We start from the raw sequence: 15,656 nt of genomic DNA on the forward strand, positions 1-15,656 counted from the left end.
TTGAATTTGAACTTGAGAAAGTGCTGGGCAACGAGAGCACTTGTAGGCTACAAGATAGGCCTCCGTAGGGCCTGCCCTACACAGACCAATTTACGAATAAAATAGGCCCATAACAGTACCTGGAAAAAAATACATGTCAACGGCATGTCTTAAGCAGCTCCACTTGTATGCATGTTCTATTTTGTACAAAACAAGCCACAGTGAAATAAGTTATTTAATGAAAAAAGTTGTTTATTTGTGTGAATCTTCTGCCATTTCAAGTCATTCAAAACAGGTCAGTAGTTTCTCTTCCTCTTTCTTGTAAATGAATTTCCATTATAGCGTACAATAAAACTATGACCTCCAACTTCCTTATGCTGTAAGTGTCAGAATCACACAGACCTGAACCTTCAATATTACAAAGGTTTCTTTAAAAACATTTCAGGAGATGAGCATAACAGACTTGATATTAATCATCAATCAATCAATTACAAAACTTCATAAAACAATGTCATTAACTAAAACACTTTAGACATTAACAAAATATTGCACAGGTGAAGGAGTTCACTTTTCATTTTCACTTAATGCATCTCAGGCTTAAGGCTTTAACATTTCTGTAAACAGAAAATATGTGTTGTTATGTAACATACATATATAATCAGCCCTTTGAGCAAATATACCACATGCTCTATAGCCTGTTGGGCATGAGAGACAATCCCTGAAGTCAATCACAGTCCCTCATTGGAGGTCTTTAGACCCCTACTCTTAGAGAAGTAAAAGTCAATGCCTCTGTCCTTGTGTTGTTTGGGGGTATGCGAAGGACCCTGTTTTCCGCGTGCAGCAGGTCCAGATCCACCAGACTGACAAAAAAAGAGCAGATTGTACATTGGGAAAATCAATAAACTATATTCTTATAACGCGAGCACATCTTTGACTCTGTGCTTAACCTGAGGTGATTCATAAGTGTTTTCTACACTTAGTGTTGTTATTAAACAAGTGCAATGCATGAACTGTATAAATATTTAAGGTGGGGTCAGCTGTTCAAATTTGAACTGATTACCATTTTTCTTATAAGTATATATATACTCTTTTGATCCCGTGAAGGAAATTCGGTCTCTGCATTTATCCCAATCTGTGAATTAGTGAAACACACTCAGCACACAGTGAACACACAGTGAGGTGAAGCACACACTAATCCCGACGCAGTGAGCTGCCTGCTACAGCGGCGCTCGGGGAGCAGAGGTGTCTTGCTCAAGGGTCACCCTCCGGTTACAAGTCCAAAGCCCGGCTGCACTCACTGTGCATTCCAGGTGTTTTTGTGAGGGACATTTCTACATAATTGGCTATAGGTTTTCGATCATTACACCCAGACTGGCTGAAATCATGTGAAAGGGAATAACAATGACATTGTTGATTGAACTGGTATGTTCACAAATACTCCACTCATTTCTCACTTTCCTTTCAGGAACAGGAAGAGTCTGAAAACCTTAGAATTTCCATACAGAACTAATTTTGCAGTCATGTATGCTTTTATGGCAATGCTGGTCACTTACTTTTGAGAAAAATGCACAGACATATCTGAGGGATATGGTTAAATACATGGTGGCGGTGACTCATGTATATTTCTCTTGATGAAGCAGTGAGGAATTTGGTCTAAATCCAGTAAGCTACCCACAAAGAAGAAAATACCTGTACGCTTACCTCAAACTATCAACAGCATTGCTTGCACTGCTAAAGGTTTGCTGGAATTCCAACTGGCATTTTGACAAAATAGTTGACAAAGTCGTTCTATGATAACTTTTTTTTTTTACAGAACACAGGTCTACTGTACATAGTGCACAGAATCAGCACCTTCACACTGTTGTTTCAAATACTCAATTACATTTTCAAAAGAACTCACTGGTTTCTTGTTGACATGTCGACTCCATTCAGGTGCCATGACGACTGGGGATGGGTATGTCTCATTCAGAGACACTTTGGCATGTGACAAGGCACCACTGCTCAGAGCCCATGGTGTGTGAACGTCCCCTCCTTTAATGCCCTGCAGTTCAGGTACCCACTGCCTCACATAGTCTCCCTATACAGAAACAACTGATATCAGTGACCAACAACAGAACATAGTGGTAGGTTCCAGACACCTCGAGGAGTAGGCCTACAATATAGTAGGGGTATGTTTTCTAATACAAGTTATACCATTCAAAACCCTTGCAATATCATGAGAGAGTATGATCTATTTATGACCATACTTGCTATTGCACCCAAGCTATAATTGACAAATATTGTAGCTATGAAAGTCGTCATGTCAATTCATATCTTGGTTAATTTTAGTATGTGTAATATAAAAACTAAAGACAACCGAGGAACGGCATTGCGGTAATTCAAATGCAATAGAATGTAGAATGAATGTTGCGTTGAACTGAATTTGTTGAAGCAAATCAAAAACTTCCGGCTGGCTTCACTGCCTGCCTTCAGCTTTGCTTGGGTAGTGTGCTTACATTATTGTCGTAATCCAGTCCCTGTTTGATCATATTGAACTTCCTGTTCTCTCTAGGGTCATTGCCAATGCCAGCACTGTACAACCAGTTTCCATAGTTGCTGCACACATCATAGTCAACCTGTTGAAGCCAAACAGAAAAATCCATAAAACACACACATTATATGCATATTTATGACTCAATATCAATATAGCAATACAGTCAGCTTAATGATTCAGAATAAGGGAGTGATAAGCACCAGTAAGTACTCAAACCACTCTGCCCCCATCCTCCAATCCAGACCCAGGTCTTTGGTGAGGAAGCTGGCTACATTCTGTCGCCCTCTGTTGGACATGAAGCCAGTGAGGGCCAGCTCCCTCATATTGGCATCCACAAAAGGCACTCCTGTCCGTCCTTCTGGAAGGGCATATGTCAAAGACTCCTTAAGCATATGCTAATATATTAATTTAATTCATTCAATCAATCAATCAGTGAATCAATCAACCAATTCCATCTATTCTACCGGTAAGTCCCAATATTCCATGAACACTATTCAAATGTAAAATACTTAACATTACTATATTGCTATGCTGTACCTTTCCATGCATCCAAAAGTTTCATGTCTGTCTTCCATGGCACATGCTTGTCTTGTAGACCTTTACATGAAAAAACATTATTTTATTTATGCAGTCAATTATTTCACACATTGATGTTTATTGTAGTGACCAGAAATATTCTCTCACCATTCAAATGAAAAAGTCTGTTTCCATACTTCAAAGCCACAAACCTGAAGTAATCCCTCCAAAGGAGCTCAAATATTACCCTTGAAGAGATGAAAAGAAAGATAATGGAGCTATGAATATATAGTAGTTACATGACTACTAGACCAGACAGGTATATTACCAGCATGCTGAATAACAATACTACAATAGTTGAATGTGCTCGTACACACCAGTATGTGCTTTGGTTGGCCGTTCTCTCTTGTTCGTATTTCTTGATCTGTTCATAAATATATCGTGGAGATATGCAGCCCATGGCAAGCCTATGGAAGATCAGAGTCATCACTACTGCTTGTTGGCAGGTCATTTACAAAGCAGACATTATTTTAAATAGTTATGATTTGATTAAATTATCATTTGATTATTATATAAACTGGTCATTGTCTCACCATGGTGCAAATTTTGTAGAATAATTGACCCCAATCAAACCATTTCGGGTTTCTTTGTAAGTTGCCACAGCATCCTGCAATCAAACAATCAGCATTTATTTTGCACACACACACACACACACAAAATATCATCACATCATTGTCATACAACAGTATAGCTATAGGCAGGTTGATTAGTTAAAAACAAAAGCAAAAACAGGGATGATGCAACTCCTTTCTTTGTGATTAGGCTGACATGCATTATTATCCTCAATCCACAAGGGACGATAAGGCCATGTTTTTATCCAATTTCCATGGAGGCTATCCCCCAACATCCCTTAGTTTTAGGCACAGGAAGCAAACGTCACATTTAGTGTTCCTTACTGTGTCCCAGAAGTAGTGTTTTAGTCGGGCCAAAGCCTCGCTCTCTCCGCCGTGGCAAGGGAAGGCAGAGCGTGGATCAGTCACTGGCTCTATGGAGACATGGCACAAGAATTGGAGAGTAGATTTAAACTATTTTACAGAACAAGACCCATAAGAAATGACATTCATGGTATTCCCATTTGTCACCTGTTTACTGTAGTTCAGACATAGCACATTCATTTAATGCAAAATGAATCATAATGGGAAACCTTAAACCATAACAAATAAACGAATCACCTATGGGGTGTACTATGAATCTCGATTAGTGGGTTAGCGAGGTATGTTGCGCTCAAAGCCAGGCTATGTCAACCAAACCTGGTCGGGAGGAGGTTATGTGCTAAGTTATAGCTCAAATCGTGTAATCTACCGCACACTGACCAATCAACTGTCTTAAAAACGAAGTTATCTCACGTGTAGGATTCTGTCATATATCTTACAGGTGGAGCTCCGCCTCTACTAACATTTTGGATCTCGAATGTGCTTTAATAGTGCTGTGCGTGCAAATATCCCACTATGGACGTGCATACCATACAACAACTGATGACAATTGATTTATTTGATGTTAAAGGTTAGACTCAAAAAATGACCGCAGTGTAGATTAAGCTATCGCTCATGAATGCGGAAGTAATTGTTTTTAAATAGAGGCGGTCTTGTGCGTCTCCACGTTACACGATTGGCCAAAGTCATCCCAACACCGAGAACGTGCACAGATCTGAGCTGAAAGCCTAGTTTGACAAATATATCACATAACTGCAATCGTAGTATCACTTAACGTATACCCCTGAGTCAAGGCTTTGTCAAGCCTCGATATGTCTACATAGCCTAGATATGTCTAACGTGCTTCGTAGTATACCCCACTGATGGGTGATTGGTGACAACATACTGTAGGTAATTTCTTTTAGATTATGTTTTGTATACATTCATCAAATATGTTATTCTTGGTTGAGGGGCATTATAGTCAGTGATTAATGAAGTAAAAAAAAATCACACACCACACTACAACCACATAACCACTTTTAAAATAGGTCAAACAATCAGTAGCATGAATTATTAATAGTTTAATTTTAGAGGCAGACCTAGCTGCTCCAGGTCCTGGTACGTGGGGACTGGCCCTTCCTCCAAGCCCAGGGGCAAAGACCTCAGCTGGGCTGGGGTGGGGAGGACTGGCCTCACCCTGCTCTGGGACTCCACTGCCTTCCTGAACTGGGTGTACACATCAGGGAGTCTGGAAAAAGGTAAAGGAGGTTAATGGATGAGGTATTACATGTATTCACACAACACTAATAAGTAGGTCCTTTTCTTTTCTTTTCCAACTGTTTAGTCAACAAGTGGACCAGCCTGATAGTGATTCACATCTTTGGATGGGTGTTGATGAAAGGGACATAACACAATATTACAAGCTCATTTAAATTCAAAACCACAAATGACAGTCCACGGCAAACATGAGCTGTTTTGCTATGGAGTAATTTATTTTAAAACATTACCATATTGTTTATCATAACAATGCTGATGCCAGTTGCATTTTGTGATCCAAAAGAGCGTGGAATACAGACTTTTTGTTTGTGCAGGAAGTTTTGTGAAGACACTTCTTCACTTATTGTTGTACTTAATTTTCCAAATGATCAAGGTGTGGCTAGTGCTATGTAAAAATGTTTATCCTCAAATGGTTCCATTCTCTTACCTACTGATGTGATTGAAGGGCAGGTCATGTCTGTGATAAAGTGTGGATCCCCAAAAGCTTTGAACTTTTACCTGGTTTTTCAAGCAAACATCCTTTATTTGCTTCTCAACCTCCTTCTCCTCTTGTGTCACCTGTAACACAGGAGAAGGAAGTATGAATTGGAGGGGGTGTGATTAGACCTCTTTCAGTTAAAGAGAAGTATGGTAACTTCATACGAACCTCTTCGTGGAAGGCGACTACGGTGACCGAACCAAGCTGTTTGATAAGATCACCAACCACTTGGTCTGGTTTTCCACGACGCACCACAAGGTTGCTGTAATGATAGAGAAAGAATGCCTGATGTTGCCTGTCCAAAGATATTGGTCTGATATAAATAAAGAAGCTTGACTCTGCTCACAACAGGAGCTAACGGTGGGTGCAGGTCATTTTGGCCTGCTCTGGCCCCCTCTGTCTGTAGTCTAGATCAGTGTTTCCCGAACTTTTTTTCTGGCGACCCACTTTTTAAAAATGACAGACCATCGCGACCCATTACCCTGCAACTACCAATATTGTTTTAAGCCACAGGTTCTCCTACTTTTCTATGCCTCCCCCAACCATACATTGCTATAGGATCCCTGCTTTGAACACGGTTGTGTTGCATTTTGAGCACCATCAGCGTGAAAAGTTGGAAATGACTACTGAAAAGATACGTTTTAATGCGCATCTGAGAGTAGGGGAAATTCTCGCATGTTGCGCAGTCCTCATTCGTCAGCATAGTACAGCATAGCTGTTCCTGTATTTCTAAAAAAAAATGTTGTAGGCTACGTTGCGTTGCAGACAAATGGGTCCATAACACTGTGGACGTCAATTCCAATGTAAACAGCAAATAACTCAAGTCGTTATATTGTATTGTTGTATTATATTATATTGTAGGCCTATAGTCATATCAGAACAAGAGGCGTTTGCGCAATAGCCGGAAGAATGCGCCTTTACTTTGGAGTTAGCGAGGTAGAAAACGAGAGGAATAGTGTTTAAAATGCCCATTTAAATTGTAGACTAATATAATGCACTGTTGTGCATTTTAAATCAGAAATAAGAATGTGAGGAGGTTGCTATTAACTTTAAAAATTGCATCTGCAATCGAAACTGTATGCAAATTGAATGGCCTTATGTCCGGTCTATGGATGTCTCTTTAGTTGACAGCACGGTCACTAGATTTTAATCGGTAAAGTTGAGGAACTGGTATCTATTAATGTACGTGCAAATAGGCGGATTCATGTCCCTAGGTACATGGCAGGCGCCCCATAGAACGGTTTCATTTTAAGAGGTAGATATCCATGCTGGCACCCCCTCTGCGATGCGTTCGTCCCCCAGTTTCATGCGCCAGTTTCATGAGCTTTTATGACAAAACCGTGACTGTGGTAGTTAACAATCTACATCCTAATAGAAAACTGTTAGCTTTCCTAATGACAAATGGTATCAGTTAGGCCTATAACACAACATAAATTGTGCTGGCGACCCAAATAAAATCTCCTGCGACCCACCCGTGGGTCGCGACCCAGACTTTGGGAAACACTGGTCTAGATAAACATAATGTGTCTATCATAAACACTAGAGGTGGGAGAAGAAAAAGATTGACAAAATGTAGTATTGCAATATTTTTCGGGCCTAAACGTCCCGTATCTGCACAACCTTTGACGACACAAAAACTTGGGCTGCCATACAGTAACTACATTTCTAACCTCTGTTTTTAATACTAAAGCTCAATAGAAAATACCATCTACTGTCTCACCTTCCTCTCTTTTTGAGGGAGGCCCGCAGATCATTTACACTGTCAAGAAGGAAGCGCAAGCGGAAAGGCCCTGTCTTTGGGAAATTGAAGCAGCTTGTTCCCAAATAGTGAAGAGGATCAAAGCAGTAGAGTGGAACTATGTGCTCTGCATTCTTCTGGGCCCAATGGAACACCTGGAGAAAAAACGTTTTAATGTGGATTTCTTGGATTAATGTAGACACAATATTTACAATTCACTAGGTAAACAAAGTGTATACTGTATTTAATAACACTGAATGCATGTAAAATTTGCCTTCTGGTGACACTCATTCAATCTATTTGCCCATAAATGTAGCTTCCGGAAATTCTTGACTGCGAGGGTACCCGAAGTAACAAAGACAAGATTGAGCCACTAGCCTACTACAGTGTTACATTTGAACCACGTTACTGAAGTGACATGTAATGCAATGATACACTTACCAAAAAGATACATTTTTTCAATGGGAAAAAACAGCACTGTCGGCTACCCGACACATAACATGTATGATATGAAGTTACTTAACATACAGGTTTGGCGTAGGCTAACCAGAGGCTAGCCTATCTTTTGCTTGTCCTTTCTCTTTTTGAATATCCCCATTAAGTCTCCGACACAATGTAATTTACAGAAGAAACGAAAAGACATATCGACTACAAACGAACGTGCAAAAGAACTGCTGCTGGAAGTCTTCCTCCCCCCTTTCATGTAACAAGAGTAGGCTCATTTAAAACATCCAGGGAATAGGTCTATTATACAAGCGACTTACCTCGTTATCATGAAGACGCAAATCATTTCGCAGTAGACAGATTATCGTGCGCGAACTGGACATTTTGACAATTTTTCCAATAGCCTAAAGTGTTCTTCCACGATTCACCTAAACGAAAACCTAACCTTACCATTCAACACATCTGCGTTCACGCCTGCGCACCAGTTACTGCAACACAGTTGCACGTGTTGTAGCATGCGCACGCGGTCTGTTACCAAACATCAACATATGTAACGTAAACTAACAACCTCCAACCTCAAGCAACCTCAAGACAGACATCTACTTACCTAAAACTCATGACATATGAGTGACAACAAATGAGAATGTTGTCAACGTGTCTCAGTGTAAAACCCTAATTAGTTACAGCACAGAAGAATCAATTACTCATGTTTAGGGTATAGCCTATAATCTAATACCAGAGATTGACACAATCACATAAACACAAAAATGTTTTTAACATTTAATTTATTAAATCAAATGTACAAAAGATATAGACTATTGGATGTTCCAGGCTTCATCATCAAGGCCCAGACTGAATGTTCAGAGCCCCTGTCAAAAGCACCGTTATCATGATCTAGGCTACTGACTTCTCTGAATTATTAAGAATTTCCATTTCCAGAAAGTTTGGGTACTAATATAATTTGAATATAATGAAATGTAATTTCATACAAAAGTGCAGAATAACATATTTACAATACAATCGTTCCATGTAAAGAACACATTTCTATATTTCTTTTTTGGAATACGTACAGATGTCAATTCATATCTCTTACCATTTGTGTTCTTACATTATGGTTTAAGGCACTTTTATTGTTCAGTCATTTTTGTTTATGGTTTTCTGTGAATTAATGCATGGCAAATGTGGACATTATACTTGTCAACCTCTTCCATTGCTGTTAGCTCTTCACTTTTGTTATTGATCACTTGAGGACAGATGATCCAGACCAGACAAATTGTAATCAATTTAATAAAAGATGGGCTCAAAATAAAGTAATTTCAGTTTCATCCAATTTCTCCCTCATGATGAAAGGCACTCTAATGCAAAAGAAAACTGCCTTCATCTCAGGACAACAGTAGGCCTATGGTCCAGTTACACATCACTCACTGAGTCACTCAGGTTCCGTCAACTTGCATCTTAAAATTAGCATTTAAGGTGTATCACATTTGCCATCCATTTCCTCATAGATATAAGCCACTCTTTGGTCACTTGGGTGGAGGTGTGTGATGCATACTGTGATTTAAGAAAACATGGGCATGTGTGAGTATTTACAGCCGTACATGTCTGTATAGCAGTATTGCTAAAACAATTTAAGAACATTTCCATGTATATTTACTGTGTTTTTAAAAAAAATACAAAATGTTTGGTATTCTCATCCAAACTTGAAGAGTCCACATGGCTCTCTTAAAAAAAAAAATACAAAGTTTTTATTTGTAAAACGTAAAAAATCTTTTTTTTTCTGTTGTCCTGGTTAACACCCTATGAATGCATGATACAAAAGTGCAAAAGGGAACAAATGACTTCAGTACAGTGATTGACTCCTAAAATAGGGGGCCGAGTGCTTTATATAATCATATCATGTCATGTTACCTTCTCAAAATGAATTTTGCATTACAAAATGTGCTTCATTATTCATCTATCTAAAGAATTTTTGCACATTCAGAAGACTAACAACTTTGACATACACCTTCACCACTTCGGTGGTTGCACATGTATTGGTCTGTCATCTTCAAATGGTTAGATTCTAACCATTATAATCAACCATATAAAAAAGACTCCATTGAGTATTTGTTACAGTACTGACACTTTCTTATTGACATGCATGTTGTCTCTTTTAACATGCAATCCAATGGGATGAAACTTGGATTTGATTTGTTTTGGGGGGGAGGTGGTGGAACTGACATCGAAATGATCTGCCTTCCTAACAGCTGAATGTGAGACATACAGCAATGGGGAAAATGCTTTTGTCACATCCTACAGTGGATGACTCAGGTGCCATATCACCGTCATGCAATTGATCCCCCTTAATCCCAAAGCATATCAGCTGAACACCCCGCGAGTGGTGTGCCACCACTCCATCTCTCTGGCTGGGAAGCTGCTGGAGGTAGGAGCAGCAAGTTTGGCGTCACATATGCTGTGGACCAGCCCGCACAGGCCTTGCCCATGCCACGCCCCCTCACCCCCCCCTGCCCTGCGCCCATGAAGTCTGACCCACCCACCCCCCATGGAGGTTTTGGGCTGGACGAAGGGGCCAGCCAGAGACAACGCCACAACAACCTGGACTACCTGGACTTTGACAGTGACATATTGAATTTGTCACAAGTAAAATGAGTGGCATCTAAGCAGGACCAGGGGAGGTTAATTGTGTTGTGTGCTTGCCCCTCCTCTGTAAAGCACGGTGTTGCAGGGTTGGAGAGGGACCCGAGAGCATCTTCCCTGGGATGGCGCAGGGTGGTTGGAGTGCGGTGACTGTGAGACATTGGGCAGGCGAGGAGCTGGGCCGAAGGGCATCGAGGACCCCATTTAGGGGCACCAGGGGGCCCTAGAGGCTGGGGCAGGGTGGAAGGGGGGTCGGGGGCAATGCAGGAAGGTGTCAGAAGCCCCCCTGCACAAAGGGGTGGCTTAGCAGGAGCTCGGCAGTGGGGCGCCACTTCTCTTCCACAAACACCTGCCGCAAGAAGTCCCGGCAGTTTTCAGACACGCTATCAGGAAGGTTGGGCTTGGTCGGCTGAGTGGCTATCTTAAAGATGGCCGCCATGGCCTCATATTCAGCCCAAGGGGGCTTCTGAGTAAGCATTTCCACCACTGTACAGGCGACACTCCTGAGGGAAAACAAATTATGAATAACGATAAATTAATAAACTGTTCTCAAGTTCTTGTTCTCAAAATAAATGTATATGGCTTTGAATTAGTATTAATAAATCATTATAATGCTGAAATAACTAACAATAATATAGGATGTAGGGAAAATAGACAGAAGACAAGGAGAACTATTTGTCTTACCAGACATCAGCTTTTCTTCCATATCCTTCACCATTAATCACTTCTGGACTCATCCAGTAGGGGGTGCCAGTGACAGACTTAATGCCTGTGCCAGACATGCAGATGGTCTGGATCCGCTTACTGGCCCCAAAGTCGCCTAGCTTCACGTTTCCTGAGGAGTCTCTAAGTATATTAGCCCCTGTCAGACACACACACACACACACACACACACACACACACACACACACACACACACACACACACACACAGAGAAAGAAACATGTGTTAACACCTCTGTGACAGGTCAGACAATACAGAGAAAGACTCACTAAAACCACCATGTCTGGCTTCTATGATCAGCAACTAAATAATTCCCCACTGTATTTTTGGCGTTCGTAAGTAAGCGGTAGAATGGGGGCAGTTATGTCTCTCTCTCTTCCCACGTCTCCTAAACCCTGTGATTTTTCCGCCGGAACGGAGCTGAGGTGGCTTAGCTGCCTGGGAGCCTGGCTGCTTGTTTGAGCAGTGACTAATTCGCGCCAGCCACAAACCTTCCCCGCCCTGGAATCCCTGGGCCTAACTTCACAATGACAGAATTAAGAGAGAAATGTAGACGATAGACGTGGAGAAACAGAGAAGCCGAGAGGGAAGGAGGAAAGGAGAGGAAGTGAGAGAGAGAGAGAGAGAGAAAGAAAGAGAGAGTATCTCCTCTCGCTTGTCCCAGCTTTCCAATGGAGATCCATTTATTTGTTATGAGAATGTGAGATTCCCTTGTTCTTGGACATAAATTGATTAACAGCCTTTGGAGTTTGCTTTGGCGTGGCATGGCGGCTGCCTTCCTGCCATATCATCTATGCAGTGTTCTCTTGGCTTCATGCAATGGAATCAAGGAAGCGGAACATATGGATACAGTTCTGTTTTGCTCTCTCTGTGTGTCCAGTAGATATTGCATCGTAAAAAAAGAGTGGAAATTCTCAGAGCCGGTATGCTAGACGCTGAGTCTTACACGTTCTCTATCATCTCTGGGATTCCCCCCCCCTTTGAGAAACATTCTGGCTTGGAATGAGAGGCTCCAGTGTTGTCTGACACTGGATGACGCCAAAGCTCCCCTTTTTCACCATCTGTCTAGACAGCCTCAATAGTGAAGATAGGTATATTTCAGAGGCATATATTTAACATTTGGGCTTTTTTTCCCCGGGTGATTGCAACAGTATTTTAGTGGGAACAACATGACTTAATACGTGTCTGAAAATAACCTAAAGCGAATCTTCTCCAGCACCAGTTGCTCAGAAGACCAACATAAAAGCCCAAGAAGAAAGTCAGCGAGTTGAACCCAGAGCAGAGCAGCTGTTTGAGTTACCTTTGATGTCTCTGTGCACAATCATGTTGCCGTGAAGGTAGGAGACACCCTGCAGTATCTGACGAGTATATCGGCGTGTCACCTTCTCTGTCAAAGCACCGTAAGCCTTCAGCTGGTCCTTTATAGAGCCCTGATGTTAAGAAAACACATACATATGCACACACACAAAAGGAAAGAGAGAAAGGAGAAAAATAAACAAAAAAAGGTCAGGATAAATTGTTTTCAATTTATTAGATCGAATGATAACACCCACAAAGCTATCAAGTTAAAAACAAAACTCAAGCCAAGTACAGGTATCTCGGTGTAAAAAAAGTCCTGAAGTTACAGAATCATGTAAATGCAAAGTCACATACACACATACCCAGGCAGACACGTACATACACTCAAAAACTGATTTGCTGTATATTCCTCACTCTGAAGAGGAGGTTAAGTTTGACATAAATTGCGTGACTATCATGCTTACGAAACACATCACACTTCAGCCAGAAGTCTCCAGCTCTCGCTGGTGAGCGCAAGGCCACGCTCCCCGCCTCCCCTTTCCTGTTTTCCACTCATCACTATGGAGACGAGGCCTCGAGAAGGCCCCACTGATCCCCAGTGTATCCATGACGCAATCCACGGCCAGCGACGCACTTGTAGCACTGGCCAGGGGGAGACCCCTCTGTCCTTTTTGGACTAAACTCCTTTCCCGGGCCCCAGCGTCTTCTGATCTCATCTGTCTGAAGCAATCTACGATCTCGACACAGTTTTATCAAACAGCGGTACTCCCCCACTACAACTGGCTCAACTCCATGGACACTAAAAGAAAATAAACAAATAAATAACTTGATGGGGGGTCACCCGTGTGGCCGCTTAACACGTCCCTCAGAGCCTCATCGAGGACGTAGCCCGGTGACGCGGTCCAGCAACAGGCCCAATAACTCCTCCACTCATCTGGAGAAACGGAAATATCTTACCAAGGAAAACAGAACCCCCCTCTCCCTAATAGAAACCACCTTTCGAAACCACATCATAGCAGGTACCTCTTCAGATGTCACCATAGACCACCACTGAGAAGTATTAGCGCTAGAAAGATCAAAGAAAGCATAGCTGCCCCTTTGTGCCCTGCATGGCTTTTCTCTAGAGCACATCACAGAGTTGGCTCGGACATTATGAAATATTACTCTTGGACTCCAGGGCCAATGCTTGGTGCTTGCATAAGGTTTTCCTGCAGTTTGGCTTATCGGAGGATCACAGGCTGAGGCTTGGCCTGACCAACGGAGGATTTGTGAAAAAGGAAAGACCCACCAAAACACCCCCCCCCCCCCCACATACACACTTCCAGAACAACGTTAAACATAAACAATAATCCTCCACCGAACTGACCCCTGCTCCCACACACCAGCCTGTCTGACACATAGATACACAACCCCCCCCTCAAAAAAAAAAGCTGCCGCCCACCTCCACTGTTTCCCGACAATGACAACAGCCTACGACACTTCTCCAAACAGTCTCTGTGAAGAAAAAGCCAAGTGGTGGCTGGCTGTCTCAATATTACAAACAGGCCTTGGGAGAGAGACACAGTCTCATTAAAATTCATTGTAAGAGAAAACGACCTCATAAATTGGCCCAAAGTGCTGACGGAGACGACTGCGCGCACAACGTGTTTGCTGAGAGGCAGTGACATTTTGGCACAGAGGGCCGCAGCGCCGAGCGTACCGATTTATGACACCACAGTGCGGTGGGATGTCAGAACTCATGCCAGTCATGTTGATCGTATCACGTTCTCATTGCATTTCAACAAGAAAACATTCTTATCACATGCAAGACCATTGTGTAGTAAACAGATGTAGGCAATATATGTACAGCCCTGGAAAAAATTAAGAGACCACAGCACATTTTTCTGAAGTCATCATGTCATACGATTGCTGAGTGACATTCGATTGAGTTGACGGTCATGTTCAAATTTGCGGTGGTCTCCAAATTTTGAACATGACCATCAACTCATTCGAATGTCACTCAGCAATCCTAGGATGACATCAGAAATTAATGTGCTGTGGTCTCTTAATACACACACACACACACACACACACACACACACACACACACACACACACACACTTGATATACAGTAGATATGCATTACCCCTGGCATGAACTCTACAAAGATGGAGAGCTTTCTCTGGTCTGGGTCGCGCAGGCAACCATAGTACTGAACGATTCGCTCGTGCCGGAGGTTCTTAAGCAACTGGATCTCACACTCCAGGGCATTCACCTCCTGAGGAGAGGGAGAGAGAGGGGCAATGGGGTACATGAGAAAAAGCAGAGACAGGGCGCAGAAGTAAAATAAGGGACAGAATACTCTAGGACATTCAGAAAGAGGGACACGGGGAGTGAGAGTAAGAGAGAGAGAGAAAGAGAAATGAAAGAAAGAGAAAGCTTGTTTTCCATCAGTAAGATAAGCTTGTAAGAAAACAAACTTTTTGGTGGTAATTATGGGTGTACTACGTTGTGAGAAGCACATAGCACGCCTAGTAACACACACACACACACACACACACACACACACACACACACACACACACACACACACACACACACACACACACACACACACACGCCCTAAGTGCCACTCAAGAGGCTCACCTTGCTGGTGTCCTGGCAGTCTGGGTCAAAGGGCACCTGCTTGACGGCGAGCTCGCGGCCCGTGTCGGCGTCGTAGCAGAGGTAGACCTCACCGAACGCCCCGCGGCCCAGAAGCTTCCCCTGCCGCCAGTTTACCGGTGCCCGCGGCGCTGTCACAGAAACAGAAACCATGGCAACGTCAACAACATTACCAGAGCCATAGGACTGACAAAAAAGATCAGATCACTGTGTGTGTGTTTGTGTGTGTGTGTGTGTGTGTATGTGCACGTGTTTGTGCATGCATCACATTTTTGTAGACCTATGGCCACTAGCCACTAACACAAATACACATAATGTTCAGAGATGCATGCACCTAAACACACACACACACAAAACACACACACAGAGCAACTCAAACCCAGACACAAAGTCTCCACCAGAATCAAACCGCAATG

The 15,656-nt window shown here is 42.4% G+C and overlaps 2 protein-coding genes across 2 annotated transcripts in view; both read right to left on the reverse strand.

Moving 5' to 3' along the window:
* Window positions 1-245: 245 nt before the first annotated feature.
* Window positions 246-8,396, reverse strand: cry-dash (cryptochrome DASH). The gene is made up of 14 exons (XM_076291318.1): window positions 8,258-8,396; window positions 7,476-7,648; window positions 5,924-6,017; window positions 5,705-5,835; window positions 5,100-5,248; window positions 3,985-4,073; window positions 3,622-3,695; window positions 3,406-3,495; window positions 3,197-3,276; window positions 3,050-3,109; window positions 2,713-2,870; window positions 2,475-2,594; window positions 1,880-2,056; window positions 246-839 (listed from the first exon to the last, which is right to left on the reverse strand). The coding sequence occupies exons 1-14, from the start codon at window positions 8,318-8,320 to the stop codon at window positions 708-710; spliced, it is 1,590 nt and encodes a 529-aa protein (XP_076147433.1). The 5' UTR covers window positions 8,321-8,396; the 3' UTR covers window positions 246-707.
* Window positions 8,397-8,705: 309 nt separating this feature from the next.
* Window positions 8,706-15,656, reverse strand: part of map3k22 (mitogen-activated protein kinase kinase kinase 22) — a 55,222-nt gene continuing 48,271 nt past the window's right edge. Inside the window, exons 14-18 of the mRNA XM_076290592.1 lie at window positions 15,223-15,371; window positions 14,723-14,854; window positions 12,598-12,727; window positions 11,259-11,436; window positions 8,706-11,077 (exon numbers count right to left, since the gene is read on the reverse strand). Of these exons, the coding sequence (XP_076146707.1) occupies window positions 10,849-11,077; window positions 11,259-11,436; window positions 12,598-12,727; window positions 14,723-14,854; window positions 15,223-15,371 (818 nt within the window). The 3' untranslated portion in view covers window positions 8,706-10,848. The remainder of the gene's footprint in view (window positions 11,078-11,258; window positions 11,437-12,597; window positions 12,728-14,722; window positions 14,855-15,222; window positions 15,372-15,656) is intronic.

The sequence above is a fragment of the Alosa pseudoharengus genome, unplaced genomic scaffold (genome assembly GCF_046254945.1).
Source record: "Alosa pseudoharengus isolate Yale_2024_CS ecotype anadromous, Long Island Sound unplaced genomic scaffold, YU_APseudo_1.1 YU_APseudo_1.1_scf_18, whole genome shotgun sequence".
Taxonomy (NCBI): Eukaryota; Metazoa; Chordata; class Actinopteri; order Clupeiformes; family Clupeidae; genus Alosa; species Alosa pseudoharengus.

Excerpts from the sequence above, each read along its gene's own strand:
- cry-dash (XM_076291318.1), bottom strand. The coding sequence starts at position 8,320 with ATGTCCAGTTCGCGCACGATAATCTGTCTACTGCGAAATGATTTGCGT. Across the intron at positions 3,696-3,984 it reads AACACTACTTCTGGGACACA|GATGCTGTGGCAACTTACAA; the intron begins GTAAGGAACACT and ends GTTTGATTGCAG. Across the intron at positions 840-1,879 it reads GACATGTCAACAAGAAACCA|TCTGGTGGATCTGGACCTGC; the intron begins GTGAGTTCTTTT and ends TTTTTTTGTCAG.